Here is a 17,847-nt window from a genome sequence, read left to right as displayed (position 1 = left end):
GGGGAACTGTTTTGGACGGAGCACAGCTTGTTTATTGAAGTAGTGGGGCTAGGTCATATAGCAGGAGTTAGGGGGGAGGGGAGGAATAAGGACTAGGGAGGAAATGCCCCTAATTTGCCTATGCAGACCTGATTGAAGCAAACATTAATGACACACTAATTCAAATTCGAAAGCAAGAAGAGGCGGGGGCTTTTCAAGCCTGTCAGTTAGATTGGCAGACTGCCGGTTGCATGATTTCTGAGAAGCCAGTTCTCAGGTGGGGAAACAGAAGCTCAGCTGACTCTAACATGATGTGGTCCTTGTCTCTACGGAGCTGAGTAGGCTCAGGCATGATTTGGGTAGGAAGTGGCACCAGTCCTGCGTGCTCCCCGAGAGAAGTTCCAGAGTATGGGCAATGCTATACTGTCCCTCATCTGGGTTGGGAACCCACAAGGACCCAGCCAGCCGTGACTGCACTCCAAAGCCCTGGTGATGGCAGGATGGTAAGTATGCTTCCTAGTAAGCCCCTCTGCTGTGGTGGTGTGCAAACCACAACAATCAAATGGAACTGCTTGTGTTGAGTTTTGACAAGACAGTAAATGAGGCCTGGGGCCTGAGAAGCAGGGAGACTGGAACATATGCATCTGGTAGCTGGAAATTTTTGGCCAGAACCACGACCTGGCACTAAAGACACCACAATTCTGTACAGGCTGTACTTCTGCAAGAACATCTGTCTGCCCTGGTGCCTGTGCCACCCTTGCTCTTCCTCTTACTAACAAGGAGAGTTGACGGAAGCAGCTCATGCAAGCTTCGTTTGCTCGTGAAATGTCTTCCTTGCTCTGGACTCTGAATGCGCTCGGGGCTCACAGCTATGGCACTGTCAGTAGGATGCTTTGTTTCCAAATCCGATCTGTGCAGACTCCCCATTGTTATTCTGATAGACAGCAGAGATGGAAAACACACATGTGATAACTAGTGTGTGCCAGTTCCTGGGAACATAGAACCACGGTGCCATTTTCCTCCCAAAGACACTTGGAGTATCGTAGAGGAGACAGAAATGTTAAAGGCCAGAGATTTTTAAAAAAGTGATATGAAAAGAGTCAGGGCACCGAGCTGGTTACCATGGGATAGAGCGTACACAGCTGCCACGCCCTGCCCAAGACGTGTCAGAGAAGCCAAGGAACCATTCCCCGAGAGCGCACTTGTGGGAAGTGGGCAATGTCAGCGTTGCTCTTTTCTGTGGGTTTGTTGGGTGCAGGCGACAAGCCTAGCATCTCCATAGCTGGGAATTCTTCACCTCCTACCTGAACTGAGAGAAGTCTATGTGTGGGCAGTGGGGGAAAACAAAGTCAGCAAACACAGAATCGGCGCTGAGAGGAGAGAAGACGGGTGTTCTCGGGGATGTCTAAGTCTCGGTTCCAGCGGAGCACGGTACTGAGTCTCAATCTCCATCCTTCATAGTGAACCAGGAACCCCCAGGGATAAGTTTGGGATCAGTTCTAACCTACGTCCTGATTAACTAACACGGGTTAAATAAGCTTGCAGTGTGCTCCTGATTTCCGGCACTCACCATGGACTGTTGATGCCTGTATGTCAAAAGAAAACCATGGCGCAAAGCACTCACTCATATCATTAAAGACAAACAAGAGTGTCAAGGTTGGTTGCTTTTTGCAGTCCCAGTGAGCTGCCTGGCTTGCTGGTGAGCATGGCCACCCTGAGTGGAATCCAAGGCCTGGCATTTTCTTGAAACGACGCCTGATGGGCTGATGTGTGCTAGACACACAGAAACACCAGGAATTGCGCTGGCACACCATTGCTGTGACTAGGAAGTTACTGCCCGAGGGTCTCAGAACCTCAGACAGCAGCAGTGCATAAGCCTAAAGAAGCTCCACAGATCTTTAACAGCTCCAGAGAGGTCCCTTCTTCTAGGAAGGGTGGGACTGTGTGTTCCCAGTACTTCCAGTGAGGTCTAGTCTTTAGGAAGGGACATGGAAGAAGCCTAGACATTTGAACAAATCAGGTCATTTAGATCCGTGGGCAGTACCTGCCTGGACTTAGCCTTCCTCCTGCCCAGCTGGCTGGCAGACCTTGGGAATCTGCCCTGGGTGGACATGACCTGCAGGTATTGGTCATTGTTGCTGTTTTGTTGGTCACTGCTGGATGCTGCTGACACAGAATCTGATTCTGTGAAGGATGGCTCAAACTTGGTCTTGACTCTGGCCTTCAGAGGATGCTGTGGGTATTGGGCATTCCTGGATCGTGGCTTTTTGTGAACAAATGTGGGTCTGTCTATCTGGCTTTCAAAACCCTTATCCCCAGATCTGTAGTATACCCTTCGATGGTACTCGGGGTCTCTGGTGTCACTTCCTGATCTGTCACCAGTATAAAAACAAGAAGCCCGAGGAAGGTCTGTCAGGGAGCCAGGGGGCATCAGCCATTGGACCAAATCTCTCCTCAGTGTCTCTTCCTCTTCTTCGCTCATCTGCGGAGAGCAAGGCTGGTGGGGGTCCCATGAAATGTACTGCTGTTCATTCCTGGGATACAGCTCTACAATGTCACCTAAAGCATCTATCTTGAAATGTCTTTCTGGCCAGAAAGCTGGGTGGGTCTTTTTGTGAGAGTCACGTTCCTTAACAACATAGTATCTGGGAACACGGGGTCTGCGGCTGTGTGTCATCAAGGTAGAGACCCCAGGTCCACAGAAAGGAGGTCTGATTGGCTGAAAGTCTTTTCGGGAAAGAGGCTCAGAGCGGACACCTTTGAGGGGCTGTGTCTGTGTCACAGATGAGCGGGATCTGTTTTTGTGGACGTTGTCTGTGCTGGCACACGGCCCAGGTGGATACCTGTAAGACGGAAGTGGTTAAGTAAAAGTAGCTATGGCCTCTGTCTCCCTCTGCATCTCCAGGAGTTACACAGCATCTGGGGGTGATCTGTGAACTGCATCCAGAGAAGCACTCAGGAAGTAGGACCTCACTGGACATTGCAGAGTCCTGATATGACAAGGAATGCCACCCTCCATGGGGTTGCACTGCAAGGCATGCTTCATTAACATAACCTATCACAGAGCACTGGTTCTGTTAGGAACGTGTCACAGGACCAGTGTTTGTCGGGTACACGTTAGGAATACTGCTCTCCTGGGCTAACCTGCCCTGCAGTTTCTCAGGCACTCCCTTGATTGTCTGCTTGGGGGAACTAAGCCCACTCAAAGGACCGGTGATTGTGGTTTGACATTCCTCCCCCCGACTCCCACCTGTGATCTTTCAAGCTGGACTTCTATCCCTCCTTACTTGTCAAGCTACTACAAGGCTGTGAACTTGCTTAAACTTGCTTAAAACAAAATCTCAGGTTCTATGATAGCTTGCAGAAAGGAAAGAGAAAAACTATACTTATCTCCATGGCATCTACTGTGCAACAAAGGAACATAGTTTGACTATGATTTTGGGTCCACACAGCTCTGTTCCCTCATTCTTCTGGGTGCTGTATGAATGCTAAAGGAAACTGAGTTCTCCTCCTTTCTTGAAGATAAGACTGAAGCATTTGGCCCATATAATAACACAGTGAAGGTCTTGCCAATAATGTAGTCTTCTGCGTGTGAAGCAGAGACCATCCACCATTCCAGGACTGAAAACAGAATGAGGCCAGATAGAAAGATAGGGAAGCTATGGAGCACAGGGTGGGGGCGAGGGGCAGCAGGAAGGCGCTCATCACCCCCAGGTGTAACTGGACCTCCCACCAGCCGAGAAGCGGGAATTCCAGCCCACTCAACACTGGCTATGCCAGTTGGGACACGGGGTCCATATCCCTCTCATACATAGATAGTTTATGTGTAGAAAGGAAGCAGCATTAAAGCCTGAATGTATCTGACCTTGGGTAGAGTCTTCTTTCTTTCTCACACAGGCCTGCGAATCTCAAACAAGACTGCTCACTTTGTTTCCATCTGAGGTAACCTGACCTCCTGTGTCCCTGAGATCTACATTATTACCCAATAAACTATAAGCCTCTCAGGTGCTCCTCAGGATCTCACTTAAGTTTTTTCATAACCCTTCGCATATAGCAACTTCAAACCCACCAAAGCCCTACATAAGACTGTTGCAAACAGATGACAATAAACAGCCACAACAACCAAGTAAAAACAATGAGCTGTTGACCCGGGCTCCCCAGTGCAGCTTCCTTCTCCTTTGGAGCGTACCCCTCTTTCACTTAACCCTCCTACTTAAGCCTGAATGAAGATGTCTTTATTAACCTCAACTCTGCTTCATAAACTGGCTTGTCCTGAAATTCTTCCCTGTGTGGAAGCCACGGCATGGATACAAGTTTGGCCTGAATCAGGTTCTTTAAAGTCTTGGGGAACTCCCCAGCCTACTGCGGGTGACAGTGGGGAGCTGTGCCTTCTTCTCCTGCACCTTAAAATGCTGACCTGGGGCATGAACTCTTAAAATGACATCTTATTTTCCCAGGCTACAGAAATATGCATACTAGGCTGGGAGGAAAGCATATTTACAGATTCTATGATAATGTAGGTTTCAAAAATCTTGACCTCCCCTCCCCCACCACTTCCAGATCCTCAGGGTCCCAGCGACCCCTGCCTCCTAACTTCTCCTGGCAGACCTGGAATTTAATGGCCCTGGCTTCCTGATAGTTCTGGCTCACCACTGGCATCACATTCAAGAACCCTGGTTTCCTTTTGAGTCAGAGTTCACGCTCACCTATTGGTCTCCTGCTCTGGCCGTGACCTAGATCCACCCAGAAGAGGAGAACAGGGGCTCCTGGACCCTTGCCCAGGACTCTGGGGCAGGGACCTTGTGACTCTTTCCATCCTGAGGCTCTTGCTACTCAGAGAGTCAAAGTTGACCACATTGCCATTGTTTTGGGGTGTTGCCATGTAAGCTGAGGACAGCTGGCTGAGGAGGTCACTATCCTTTAGAAGCCTCTTGGTGCTTTCTTCATGAGTCTGGATCCGAGCTGTGGGCAGAGGGAAGAGCAGATGACGTGTCTGGGTTTGTTATGCTTTGAACCTTAAATTCCTCACAAGGCCCACAGGCTAAGACTTGGTCTCTTATCTGTTACTTTTTCTGGAAGGTGGAGCCGTTAGGGCTAAGGCATGGTGGTGAGCCCTCTCTGGCTATAGGGGGTCATGTGCTTTAAGGCTATTGTGGAAAACCTTTCTGCTTCTGAGAGGTGGGCAGGTTTGCTTGACATACTCTCTCAGGATGGTGTTCTCCCTCCTACTAAGCAACGGGACCAATGAAGCACAGATTGGGACCTGAAACTGAGTCAAAGTAAACCTTTCTGCCATCCTGGCTCTGCATTTCCCTTCGGGGTGGGTCGGCTCCATTGTGCACCGGGCTGGACAGGAAGGTATGAAGCTTAGCTGGGGTAGATGAGTTACACAGGATCTCTGTCAGTGTTGAGTATGGGGAGAAACAGCCGCCTTCTTCGAGGCAGTTTTCAGTGAAACAGCTCTCTTTATTGGAGGTAAATAACGACTATACAAACCTTGGGGGAATGGGTTAGGGGTTTTGGGGGTGATGTACCTCATTGGCTAGGTCTGAGGAGCTGGAAATGCTTCATTTGCATGAAAAATTCCAGGTGCTAGCTGGACAAGTCTTTATAAGGAGACATGAAGTCTTAACCTGAAACCTGACCACCAGGCTACATGAGTACCTCGAGGATAGCAAAGGTGGGGATCACATGGCTTTCGGGTCCTATGTTTTTCTCTTTTTATAATAATGTGATGTGTTTGCCATTGCAACAGAAAACTCACTGACACAAAGCTGACTCCTAACACTTGAGTCTGCAGTCATCGGCTGCGCCTACAAATAGTGGACCATAGCAACACACACTCAGCCCTTCAAACCATGGTGCTCAGAGAGCTTAAGCAAAGAACGGAGGAACCCAGTGGTGTACCCAGAGACTAAAGAGTACAACTCTGATACCCCCAAGGCACAGCAGGCTGTTTGAGAAAGTCTGTATGGGTCCTGGCTTGGCAGGACTCGACCTCAATTAAACTACATTAATTGGGAACTGATCTCTAACGGATACAGTGGGTTTTATAGCACAAGCCACAGTCACTCTGTGTGGGAAATTGTCACCTGGTGACTCCTCCACATGGAATGTGACCCTTAGGCTTGAGTGTCCTGGAGAAGAGCTCTCTTTTAGATAGTTCACCTTGAAATAGTTACAGGGGCTGGCTCACAGGAATGTTTGAGTCCCATTCTCTTTCGTGCTGGGGCAGGTAGTGTGGGCTGTGCCGGCCGAGTTGTACCAACTGAGCGTTTTGGCTCTTAGAGCACTCTGCTAGCGGGCTCAAGGGGTAGAGTTACTGACTCTTTTTTGAGCTGCACCTTTCCCCCTCACCCCCAAATCTGACCTTCTAGCCACACCAGGTATCTGTTCCCCACACTTCCTTTCCTTTTGGGGGCTCACGTGGGAAAAGATGGGTGCCCAAGAGGACATACGCAAAGCGGTTAGATAAGCAGATTCTTGAGCATTTTCTACTTTACCACACTGAGTTTTCTTCACTGTTTCGGAGCCCCCAGCTGATTATAGAGGTGTGGGGATTGGTCACAGGTCTGAGAGTGATTAAGTCAAGGGCTTGGAGCAGTGGGTAGCACTGGTTTTGCTTTAACGGGCCCAGTGACCTGTGAAACTACAGCACTGGTTTTGAGGAACCGTGACCAGCTGTGGACCCACTGTTTCTTCTTTAAATGCTCACCAACTTAGAGAGCAGACATCTGTATTTTAGGATGCACTTACCCTCTACCATTTGGGCAACCTTCTTCTTATCTTCGGATCTTGCCTGAAATGTGAACGACAACCATTTTGGAAGCAGTTAACGTTTTATTCTGAGGACAGAGAAAAAGACTTCTGTGCTATTATTCACACCTTGCACATGGTGGTCCTACTGAGACAAAACCTTCAGGTTATAGATGCCAGACTTGTTATTTGAGTGAATAAAAGCAAATATGGAAGAGCCAAGGTTTTCTGCCTGATGGGTTTCCTTTAGGGACAATTAATTCATGGGTGTGTGAGACTTGGCAAAGGCAAACAGAGTACCTTGTATCGGAAGGATTTGGGACCTGTAGTGTTTCATAGTCTGTTTACTTTGGGGATGAGACCAACATCTCAACTGAGATTCATTTCGCTTCACCTCTACCGAGTACATTTGGCCTTGGAGATGATTTTATATAATCTTACTATTGACAGTTTTTATGTACAAAAGAGTTTCATGGTGTAGAATTTTCCACTCATGGACTCATGTTGACACTTTAAGACTTTCAGGTCTTGAAGCAGTTCAGATCTTTAGATTAGGGAAGCTCAGCCTGAAAAGGTTTTAGTCACAAAGAAAATACAGATCAGGGAGATGTCCATGGGCAAAATGCCTTGCAGCTGGAAATGGATTTCTCCCTTGACATTTCACAGAGCTAGTTTTTTTTACCTTTTTACATAAATTTGTATTTATGGGAGAAGTTGTTTTCCTTCCCTTACTAAAAAGGGTACAAGGAGGTTTTCCCTTTTTCAAAAACAGGCGAGCAGGATGCCACACTTAAGGAAGTCTGACTCTCGGGGTTATGAAAGGCAGGGTAGACAGAACTCAGAAAAAGACTCCTTGATTTTGGTATCCTGTCCTCCTTTTGACCTCGAGGGTGGGGGATACAAAGAAGAATTTGTGCAAGGGCTGGGAGTGCCTGCCTCAATCTCGTTACTTTAGGAGAGGATGTGTACCCCAAGTAGGAAGGACTCCTTGTTAGCCAAAATCTAAAGGACAAGACGGAGGAGAGAGGAGTGCTGGGGTGCGGGATTCAGGGGTCAAAGTGGACTCAGGTTGGGGGTACCTGTCACCAGTCTATTAAAGTCTGCAGAGGTGCCTGGCATGCTGGGAGCCTGGCTTGGCCATAGGAAGAATGCTCAAGGGAGCAGGCTTGCTCCCAGCAAATGCAAGAAACAACCTGAGGGGATTTGGGGGGTGGTAATTTTGCACCATAGTACACGGCCAACTGTCACTGTAACCTGAAGGTTTGAGCTCTTTTGCACTCTCGTGCTGGAGGGGGTGCAGGCATACGGCCGGGGTTGGCATGGATGAGAGCCGTGTTCGGATGATACTTGCATTTTGGATCTGCATCCTGAGTTGCTGGCTGCTGAGCTTCAGCGACCTCGCGATGCTCTGGAGGTAGTAGATGAGCATGCTGGGATGAAAGGACATGGAACCGTGAGAGGGCTTCAACTGACCCTTTAGCTGTCAGGCAATGGAAGTGAGGGTTGCCAGGGTAGATGTGGGCTACTCACTGACCCTTGACCCCTGAACAAGAACACATCTGCCTTTTCATAGTCCCCGGCCACTGGGAGAGTGCACCTTCATTTTTTCCCCCCTTTTCATTCCCATAGCTGACCCCTTCAAATTCTGCTCCCTGACAATAAAAACAGGGCACCAAAATCAGCAGGCCCCTTGCATCCAATCAAGCTGTGGCTACTGGTTTCACTTCTCTCTGTCAGCCCTAATAAGCCTAAGCTATTCAGCTGAATTACGACATTTCAAAATCACCTGCATTTTTGCAGAAATCTATAACTGTACTTAAGAGTGTCTGCCCCCTTATAGCGGCCACAGTAATCTATCAGGTGCTGTTGAGCCAGTAGCGATGCAGCTGTTTCTCGGTGGCCCGGTGGCTTGTGCTATTCTGAAGTGTGGCTCGGGGGTCCTTGCTTAGATCATCGACCCCTGGAAGTAATTTCTGAATGGGCTAATTTTATTTAATTATTGGACAGCAGTGTGACCAGGTGGCCACACACACAGCTGTTCTGGAGGCTGGGAGGATTGGTGTCCCCTCAAGGCTGGGAGTTATGGCAGACCCTGGAGGTCGGCAGGAATGGCGCCCCCTGGAGGCTGGGAGGTGTAGCACTCACAACAGAAGCAGCACAGCTGGAAGGATCACCACAGGGCTGCTGATGTGTCCAACTACAGCGTGAAACCAGGCGGGGAAGTCATTCTCTATCGTCTCTGACACGATGTCATAAATTTTCTCTTGTCCACTGTGAGAAAGAAAACGGTAACTCCAGGTTTGACTGCTTTGGGCTAGGGAATGTTTCGAGACAAGTAAAAAAAAAAAAAAAATGTTTGGGTGTTTAGAACCAGATCTCCAAAACCAGCCACAAAACCATGAGGCAAATCTCCAAGTGACAAAGACGCCTGACATTCCGGAAGTTCTGTAAAGTAGTCATCTAGTTACCCGCTAAGGCTGGGAATCGCACTGTGAGAGCACACTGAACTTTTCTCTTTTAAGAGATATTTATTATTTATACAGTGTTCTGCCTGCATGTGAGCCAGTAGGCCAGAAGAGGGCACCATATGTCATTATAGATGGCTATGGCCTTTTAAAGGGTAAATGAAGACACCTCCAGGGTTCCTGTTGGAGGCAACAGCTGAAATTTCTATATGGTTACAGCGAGGTACTGGAGACTGAAGGCTGACACGGACTATCTTCAAATAAAGCCTGGCCTCAGCCACATAGATTTTTATACAGCCTCTGTTCCTCTTTCCCTCCTTTTTTTTTTTTCTTCTTTAAAGCCTTCTTTAAGCCCCTCCTTGCTTTCTTTCAAACTCACGGTCTCTTTTTGCATTAATTGTTATCACCTGCATATACATCTATTCGTAAATACGTAAGTACAACCTTCTCAGTCAGTATGTTACCTGCATGTATGTTTTAAGCTTTCCAACAGAGTCTTACTCTGTAGCTCAAGCTGGCCTTAAAGTATTGACAGTCCTCCTGCCTTGGACTCCGGAATACTAGGATTACAGGTGTGATGACCCACACTTTTTGTTTTCTGTTATTTAAAATATTATATTATATTTATATATATTTTTTTCTTCTTCTTCTGTGTATGTTACCTGAAGGGGCCGCAGTTCAGGGACGGCTTGTAGTGGACAATGGCAAAGATGGTCGGCAGCATGCAGAGGAACAGCATGAAGAGGAGCATCGCCAGGTAGAAGTTGTTGGATCTGCAGAAAGACCAAATGTCATGCAGCAGTCACCCCAGAGTCCAAGCGAGTGCAGCCACATAACCCACCTGGGAGAAACTGCCACCTCTTCAGAGGGAACCGTTCTCCTATCAGGGGCCTAGCAAGATGGCTCGGTTGGTAAAGTGTTTGCTGCACAAGCTTGAGGTCCTGAGTCTGATCCCCAGCAGCTATGTAAAAAGGCTGCAGTGGACAGCACACTTGAAGTCCCAGCAATGGGGAGGCAGAGACAGGAGAGTCCCTGGCCAGGCTGGCAAAACATAAGGTGGAGAGTAATTGAGAAAGATGCTTGATACCAACCTCCAGCCTCCACACACACACACTCAGGTGCGCATGCATTTGCACATAGAAGGAATCGCTTGTGTATTGTATGGATGCAACACCTGTCAATTTAAAAAAATAGTAGAAAACTATGGCCTATGGCTGAGGCAGAAAATAGGTAGACAGAAAGGTTTCTGGGAGAGATCCAGGCACACAAGATTCCAGCTGGCAAGATGTGAGAAGAAAGGACACATGGTACCTGAGACCAGGTAACCAGCCACGTGGCAGAATGTAAGCTAGTATAAATGGGTTACTTTAAGTTATGAATTAATCAGAGAAGAGCCTAGCTATATGGCCTAGGTATTTATTTGTAAGTAATAATTGATTCTCATGAATCATTATTCTGGGAGCATGGAGACAGGAGAAAAAACATCTCCTCCTACAATGCTTGCATACACAACAACCTCCCCCTACCCCACAGACACTAAGAGAGAAACAGAGAGAGAGAAAGAGAGAGAGGGAGGAAGGGAGGGAGAGCGCTACCTGTGCTGTGTGTGAGGGGCACACACAGCTTAGAGTCCTGGCCTACTTTCAGAGACAAGCTTCCAGTCATGTTACAAACATGGGTACTTGTAAGTTGTCAACCAAGAAGGCAGTGACCCCACCCCTGCGTGCATGGCTTCTACCCAGTTAGCTCTACTCACGGCAATCTTAGAACTGCTTTCCACCCACCTGGGTCCTTACCTAATGCCTTCTTCTCTTGTTGCTAGCCTTGAGCTTCCCTCTTAGGTCCCAGGAGGGAGGGCTCTGTTAGTTGTGACCCTCGGCTATGTGGCTTGTATCCCATTTGTTCTCATTTTGTTTATTTCTCTGCTCCTTACTGTCAGAGTTAATGTTCTATCTGAGTAAGCCCTGGTGCTTGGTCCCTGAGTCCCAGGTTGGTATCAGCACCTTCAGATGCCCAGGTTTCTCCAATGGTGGCTCACACCAAGTTGGCATTTGAGGCCCTGTGTATAGTCTGTGTGTTTAGTGATACTCAACTACCCTGTCTGTAGGTTTCCCCATCTTTCTCCTTCTCTGCTGAAAAAGTCTTACCCAGAAGTCCTGTGCAGAATGTGGTAAGCAGGCGAGAATGTTTGTACCCTCCACAGTCCACACTGAGATATGGTTGCCTTCGTGAGATCTTTAGAAGGTGATTTGGTCTATGACGAAGCCATTCTCATAAGTGCAATTAGTACAGCTATATAAATTCATTTCATCCCTTTTGCTCTTTTGGTCTTTGTGTTTCTATCACATGGGAAGGCTAATTCTTTCCTCTACAGGACATGGCATTTAAGAGACATTTCATACAGACTTTTAGCCTCCAGAAAAGTGAGCCAAATCATGTACATTGTAAATTGCTCAGATTCAGGTATTCTGTTACAGCAGCTTGAATGGAATTACCAGAGAAAGCATGTGAAGTCCCTCCCTGCCTCCATCCCCTCCCCAAACTAAATACTCATGAATATCCACACATATTTATTAGGAACATAACAGATTAGGTAACTATATGGAAATATATAAAACTGCATATATCTAAACATAAGCATGAGTGTATGGTCATCAGATAAAATGTAAATAGATTGCTATCCAGGTCATGTTAAAAAAGCTTGAAAACCACTGATAGAGCCAGGCGGACACACAGATAATTGCTGTAGCAAAGCACTGTAATCATGAGATTCTAATCATGAGATTCAAAAGGTGCTATGAATTCACCCATATGGATGAAATGAAATGTAGGAAGGAATAATAATAATAATAATAATAATAATAATAATAATAATAATGCTGTCAGGATTAGAGAACAACTTAAACTTTTAAGCAACCGTGGAAACTAATGTGTGTTTGCCTTAAAACTCAGCATTACACTTTGTGGTATACTCCTGACAAAAGACACTTAGCAGGATGTTCAGGGGTGCTAACCTTTACCGTTAGTGGCTGGAAGCAGCTGTGACGCAGATAAAGAAATTGGAAGGTTGGCTGTGTGTATTTCCTTAGTGACGTGAAGCTGAGAAACACAATGTTGAGTGAGAAATTAAAAAGAAAAAGACACAAATGGGCACATTCCACGTGTTTCACATTTTCCATAAACGACAAAACCGCACAAGCCCAAGTAGTTTTCTGTAGAAACCAGACATGACTGAGGGGGAGGAGTGGAATGTTCTGAGAATCACCATGTTCTGCCTCTGTGTGGGAACTGGTTGTACCTTTGTGTTCAGGCTGTGATAGTCAAGTCTGACATTTCTAACCTCTGCATTTTTTTTCCAGATGATTATTAGACATCAGTTAAAAACTTAAAAAAAAAATGAGCCAAGAGCTTCAAAGGAATGAAAATTGATTCCAAGGGGGGAGGGACGCACAGTTAGTGAGGTCATGGGGAAACCACGTGGAGAAACCGCAGGGTTTTGACGGATACTGTGCTAGGGGGCCCCTTGTTGGAAGAGGCGTGCTCAGAGGACCTAGGGTTTCGGCCTCGGCGGTCACAGCTGCTACCAACCTGGACGCCCGGAACACTTGCTGGTGAGGTACGTTACAGGTCAGCACCGCCCAGCTCCTCAGGTACATCAGCCCAATGAGCTTGAGGACATTGAAGGCTGGCAGGCACGGAGAGAAGAAGGCCCCCATCCTGCAATGGCAGAAGGTCAAGTCAGTCTCTGTGTGTCCTCATTCAGGGCTGTGCGCTAGAGGTCTCGTGGGGAAGCAAGGGTCGGAGCCATTACGTTTACACCCTGTCCTTCAAGAACTGAAGAAACCTCTAAGGCTCTGAGGTGGACTCCGCATTCCAGGGGCATGAGGTGTCCCTGTAGCTGTGCTATGGTGATGGTGCTTTCTTAAGTGTTTGTCTGTCTTCTAGTGCAGCAAAGTGAAAGGCCTCCCCTGGGGAGAAGCAGACACTGGAGAACCAGGCCCTGGGCCAAACTCTAGACTTTGGAGGTCCGGGGCAAGAACTCAGTTAAGAAGTTACTGAGTTTCAGAAGGAATCAACACAGGTCAAAACCCAGGCCTGTCCGCCGTTACTCCGAGCACCCTCATATATTTTAGCTTATTTAATCTTACGAAGTTGGGAAGAGGATAGATAACTAAAGTTAACAGATCAGGAGGGCAAGCAAATCTTGGGAAATTAATCAATTTGCTCAAAGACCTATCGCCAACAAAGTGACCCTATGTCTAGATGTGGACACTTTCAAGAGCAAAGTAAGTGCACCGAGAGTGACTACTCAACTACCCCCAGGCGAGCTGGGCCATCCAGCCACGGTACAGACGTCAAATGCACAGCAAAACCCAGCACCTCCACTTTAGTTTAAAATCAGTTTGTGTCGGATATGCGATTGAACCTATCCCTGTGGAATTCACATTTAGTGGCAGGAAAAATGAAGCGTTTAATAAATAAAAAAAAAAAAAAATTAAAAGCAAATGTTTGCTTTCTTATGGCAGGCATGCCTCCTGTGCCTGCCTCGGTTCCCTCATCTTTTACTGCATACAGTGGTGACTGCAGTTTCTTCATAGAGTTGCAGTAAACACTAACTCAGCATTCCAGGGATCTAGAACATTTCAAATAAATAGGACACGTGATTTCAAACGCTAGATTTATGTGACTGGGTTCCCTGTGCATTCCGTGACTGATGGCAGAGGTTGTATTTTCTGAATGTATAGGCTATCCAGGCTTCCTCTTTCTCTTTGTCTGACAGTATTTGGGCCTACAGCAGCATTGGTGGTCCTATAGGTAAAGCCGGAGGTCCTCATCCATAGATACACCATTGAGGAAAGGATGACAGGGTGACCCTTGCCAGTGCCCTGGTTCCCCTAAGAGCAGGACCTGCTTGGCTGGAGTTGCCCCAGCCAAAGAGGCTTGCTATGGTCCTGGTCACCTTGCTGGACGTACTGGCTGTCTAGAAGAGTAGTCCTCTATCTGGGCCTAGTGTCTGCACGAAAGCCACGGTGGGAAATGCCCAAGATGAGGCTGCTCCAGTGTAACCACTGAGTTTCCGACACTTCCCTGGCAAGAAGCAGCCCCTCCCACTGGCTCATCCACCTCCCAGGAAGGCGTCCCACCACTTCCTATGCAAACCCTTTGGAAACTGTGCCCAAAAGTGGTTTAAAAAGGAGCCACCCCTTCTGTCATTCTTTTCTTTAAAAATCTTCAGAAAGTCACTCATAAAATCACCTCACCCGAGAATTAGTCCCTCATCAATTTCCTCTCCTGATGCTGCTTATGGCTTCGTGTATTCATAGGTCTGTCTGGGCTCATGGAAACCTTAGCCCAGGTGACATAAGCGAAGCTGGGAAGCAGCTTTGACCCCTACCAGATCATGCCTTGATTGTAGACGAGGTGCAGCACATTCTCCGCAATCTTGAATTCTCCGTATTCAGGCTGTCGAGAAAAGCATTTGCAGTAAGAACAAAGTCAGAGAGTCCTTAGCGCACAGTGTTCATTGTGGCCAGGTTCTTTGCTCTTGTGGATACTCAGAGATCTTCACCTTGCTGGTTACCCAGCAAATGGTGACATGAATGGCTGGGGCAAGAGCTCAGCAGTTCATGCTTTCTCCTCCCCCTTTACAAATCCCCTTAGGGGTATCTCCGTCTCACTCCCTGGGCCATGCTCTTATGCAGCTCTTTCCTTGCACTTTCCCCCCAGAAAGAAGGAGTATGAGGAGACTTAGGAAAGTCAAGATTTAGAGTGGAGGCTCAGGAGATGTCTAAGGCTCAGAAGGCCCTCCTCTTGGCTATAGCAACATTTCACAAGGAGCTGCCTACAAATTGTGCAGCAAGCTTTGCTGTCATCATTGATGTTGGGGTGGGCATTTTGGTGAAGTAGCTGCCTGAGTCAACCAGGTACCTACAAGTAACCCTTCTCCCATGCTCTTGTAAGTAATCCCAAGAAGCTCATAGTTCACCAAGCTAGACTTGAATGAAATCATTTCTCGGGTCTGTCTCCCTCTATTTAAGATGAGCAGAAGAAGACTCCACAGAAAAAGCATGCATGATTGATTCCTAGGCAAGCCAACAGGAAAAGGTCGATTTCGTTCTAGAACCTTCCCCAAACACACAGTAGTTTACTCACAAACTTGCTTTCAAGGTCCCAACACCAGTAGTCACTCAGGTAGCGAACGAAAAGTCCTCGGAAGAAGTCTATGAGGAGGATGCTGGCCACCGTGAAGAGCATGTCAATGACAGACAGCTTCAGCATCTCCTGCAATACATTGGGTCCTGCTGCCACCATGCCCGCCCATCTTCTCCACAATCCTCCCTGGTCCTCCCCTGTCTCTGTCCATTCCCCGGAGACAGAGCTTGGGGCCCTCTAATGTTTTCCCTTCACACATTTATACAGTACAGTGGCAGATGGAGGGGTTTCTATCCTATGGCTATTTGGAGAGAATATCTGTTAATTTGAGTTTGGGAAACAATATCCAAGGCAAAGCCACTACTAGGCAAAAGTTGAGAAGTTCCCCATCTGTGCCTATGAGGTTGGGAACAGCATCTTACGAGGACCTTGCTTAGTTCTACTCCACAGTAACTTTGCTCTGATCATTATGGTTAATTTTGAGACCTGGAATGTAGAAAAATAAAACCTCACTGGATTCCACATTTCTTTACTATGAAAAAGGGACAGAGATGCTCCAGAGAGTTGCCAGGTTGAAGTGTTGAAGGGACTTCCCGAGGGGCATAGGGAAATACCTGGCCAACATATGTCTCCCAGCACTGGCCTTGTGGGCCCTGCATGTAGGACACCGTCTTGTTGGCCTTTGGGTGTATCATGGTAGAAGTCAGAAGGCTTGTCTCTTCCAAGACCCAGGTGCTGGTGTTTCTCCCGAGTTCCACTCCTGACCCAGACCATTGTCCTTCTTCAGGCACTGTCCTGGTGGCATAGACAGTGGAAGAATCTGTCCAGTGGGTTGTGATGTTTTTAGTAGTAGCTTCCTGTAGAAAGAGGAAGGAAAGAAGGAAGAAAGAAAGGTTGTTTACATGTTATAAGTAAGAATCCAGCTTGGACAAAATGAAGGAGGCCACTGCACTGCTTCAGACTAATCAAATTCTCTCTCCCTCCCTCCCCTATTTCTTTCTCCCTCTTTCCCTTCACACTCTGTATATTTCTCCACCTCTAGTCTCCCCCTTTCTCACTTCTTGTTCCCCTCTTCCCTTCTCTCCCTCTTACCATTTGCCTAGAGATGACCACACTCACAAGACACCAGCTGAAGCAGACAGTGCTCACTGTCCCCTAATGAGTATCAGACAGAATTCTATGGTTCTAGGTGACACATTCATCTCTTTTCAACCTCAAGGGAATTTTAGGTCAAGTTCACAAGGAGACTGGACTTCAGTGAGCGGTAGACGAATGCTCCATACAGACCTCCAGTAAGAGGCAGGTCAGGACCAGGGTCCATGTGACTTCAAAGCCTGCCTCGCTGTGGCTTCTTTGACCTATATGCCCTGAAATTTTATGGTATACTTTGAGTAAATAACCCTCAGAAAGCTCCTCTTTCTGTCTTTCCTCTCCTCCCATGCAGGGTGTCCTTGAGGCTGAGCAGGTTGAAAGGAACATTAAAGCTGCCCTGTGGGGTTGGACCATACACTGACATATTCTGGATGAGCCTATGGCTGTTTTGTCTTTCTGGGGTTATTTGAAAGAGCTGTTGACAGTCTTTCTTGATGGGGACATGAAAATAAGATAGCATGACCCAGGGAGATGTGGAGGCAACAGCCCAGCTCTCATAACAGCACTGTTATTATTATTATTATTATTTAATCTGGGAAATGGGGCTTAAATTTCTCTCCACACCCTAAAATGACCACAGTGGCATGGTTTGGGATATGCCAAATGAGACACTTATATAAACAATAAATAGGACAGAGATGATAAAGACACTGACATGGGGCCACTGTGTGGTGAGCAATGACAAGGGACTGTCCAGTCTGGACAGCGATGGGTTTGGGCTGGTCAATCTAGGCCTTGCTATTGGGTAACCATCCGTTCTAGGCAGTGGTAGCAGGTGGCTTTCCGACCTGGGCAGTCGTGGAAGGATGACTAGCTAGTCTGAGCAGTGATGGCAGGTACTATAGCATCTAAGCAGCTATGCCAGGCAATATCCAGTAGTGACGGAAAGTACTGTCCCATCTGGACACTCACCTCAATGTTCATGCTGTTCACTTTGTCCAGAAGAGCAATGATCAGGCTGTAGAGATTTCCTAGATACAGTACCAGGACCCTGAAAACCACAAGCTGTCATGAGAAACAAGGTCACCATACACAGGACCAGCAGTCTAGAGCTACTAGAGAGTTCTAAGCCATTGTGGACATAAGATAGTGGTGGCTGCACGGGGCTTTCTTAGAGTTACCTGGATAATGCTGAAAAGCCATAGGTTATAGGACACGTGAGATAGCTGAGTGGTTAAAGACACTTGTTGGTCATGCCTGACCTTTGGTTTTGATCTCCAGGAGACACTTGGTGGAAAAGAAAACTGTTTCTCACAGGTTGTCCTCTGACCTTCACTTGGATCACATGCATATCTCACACACACACACACACACACACACACACACACACACACACACACAC

The 17,847-nt window shown here is 47.3% G+C and overlaps 1 protein-coding gene across 1 annotated transcript in view; it reads right to left on the bottom strand.

Annotated features, from left to right (window-relative positions):
* Positions 1 to 1,978: 1,978 nt before the first annotated feature.
* Positions 1,979 to 17,847, bottom strand: part of Tmc3 (transmembrane channel like 3) — a 39,061-nt gene continuing 23,192 nt past the window's right edge. Inside the window, exons 12-22 of the mRNA XM_055623558.1 lie at positions 17,418 to 17,496; positions 15,968 to 16,210; positions 15,354 to 15,482; positions 14,596 to 14,663; positions 12,789 to 12,917; positions 9,863 to 9,973; positions 8,881 to 9,006; positions 8,087 to 8,165; positions 6,736 to 6,778; positions 4,686 to 4,941; positions 1,979 to 2,822 (exon numbers count right to left, since the gene is read on the bottom strand). Coding sequence (XP_055479533.1) covers positions 1,979 to 2,822; positions 4,686 to 4,941; positions 6,736 to 6,778; positions 8,087 to 8,165; positions 8,881 to 9,006; positions 9,863 to 9,973; positions 12,789 to 12,917; positions 14,596 to 14,663; positions 15,354 to 15,482; positions 15,968 to 16,210; positions 17,418 to 17,496 — 2,107 coding nt within the window. The remainder of the gene's footprint in view (positions 2,823 to 4,685; positions 4,942 to 6,735; positions 6,779 to 8,086; positions 8,166 to 8,880; positions 9,007 to 9,862; positions 9,974 to 12,788; positions 12,918 to 14,595; positions 14,664 to 15,353; positions 15,483 to 15,967; positions 16,211 to 17,417; positions 17,497 to 17,847) is intronic.

This window comes from Psammomys obesus, unplaced genomic scaffold (assembly GCF_907164565.1).
Source record: "Psammomys obesus unplaced genomic scaffold, mPsaObe1.curated_primary_1811, whole genome shotgun sequence".
Lineage (NCBI taxonomy): Eukaryota > Metazoa > Chordata > Mammalia > Rodentia > Muridae > Psammomys > Psammomys obesus.
The sequence above is the reverse complement of the archived record's forward strand: the minus strand, read 5'-3'. Positions and strand labels throughout refer to the sequence as shown.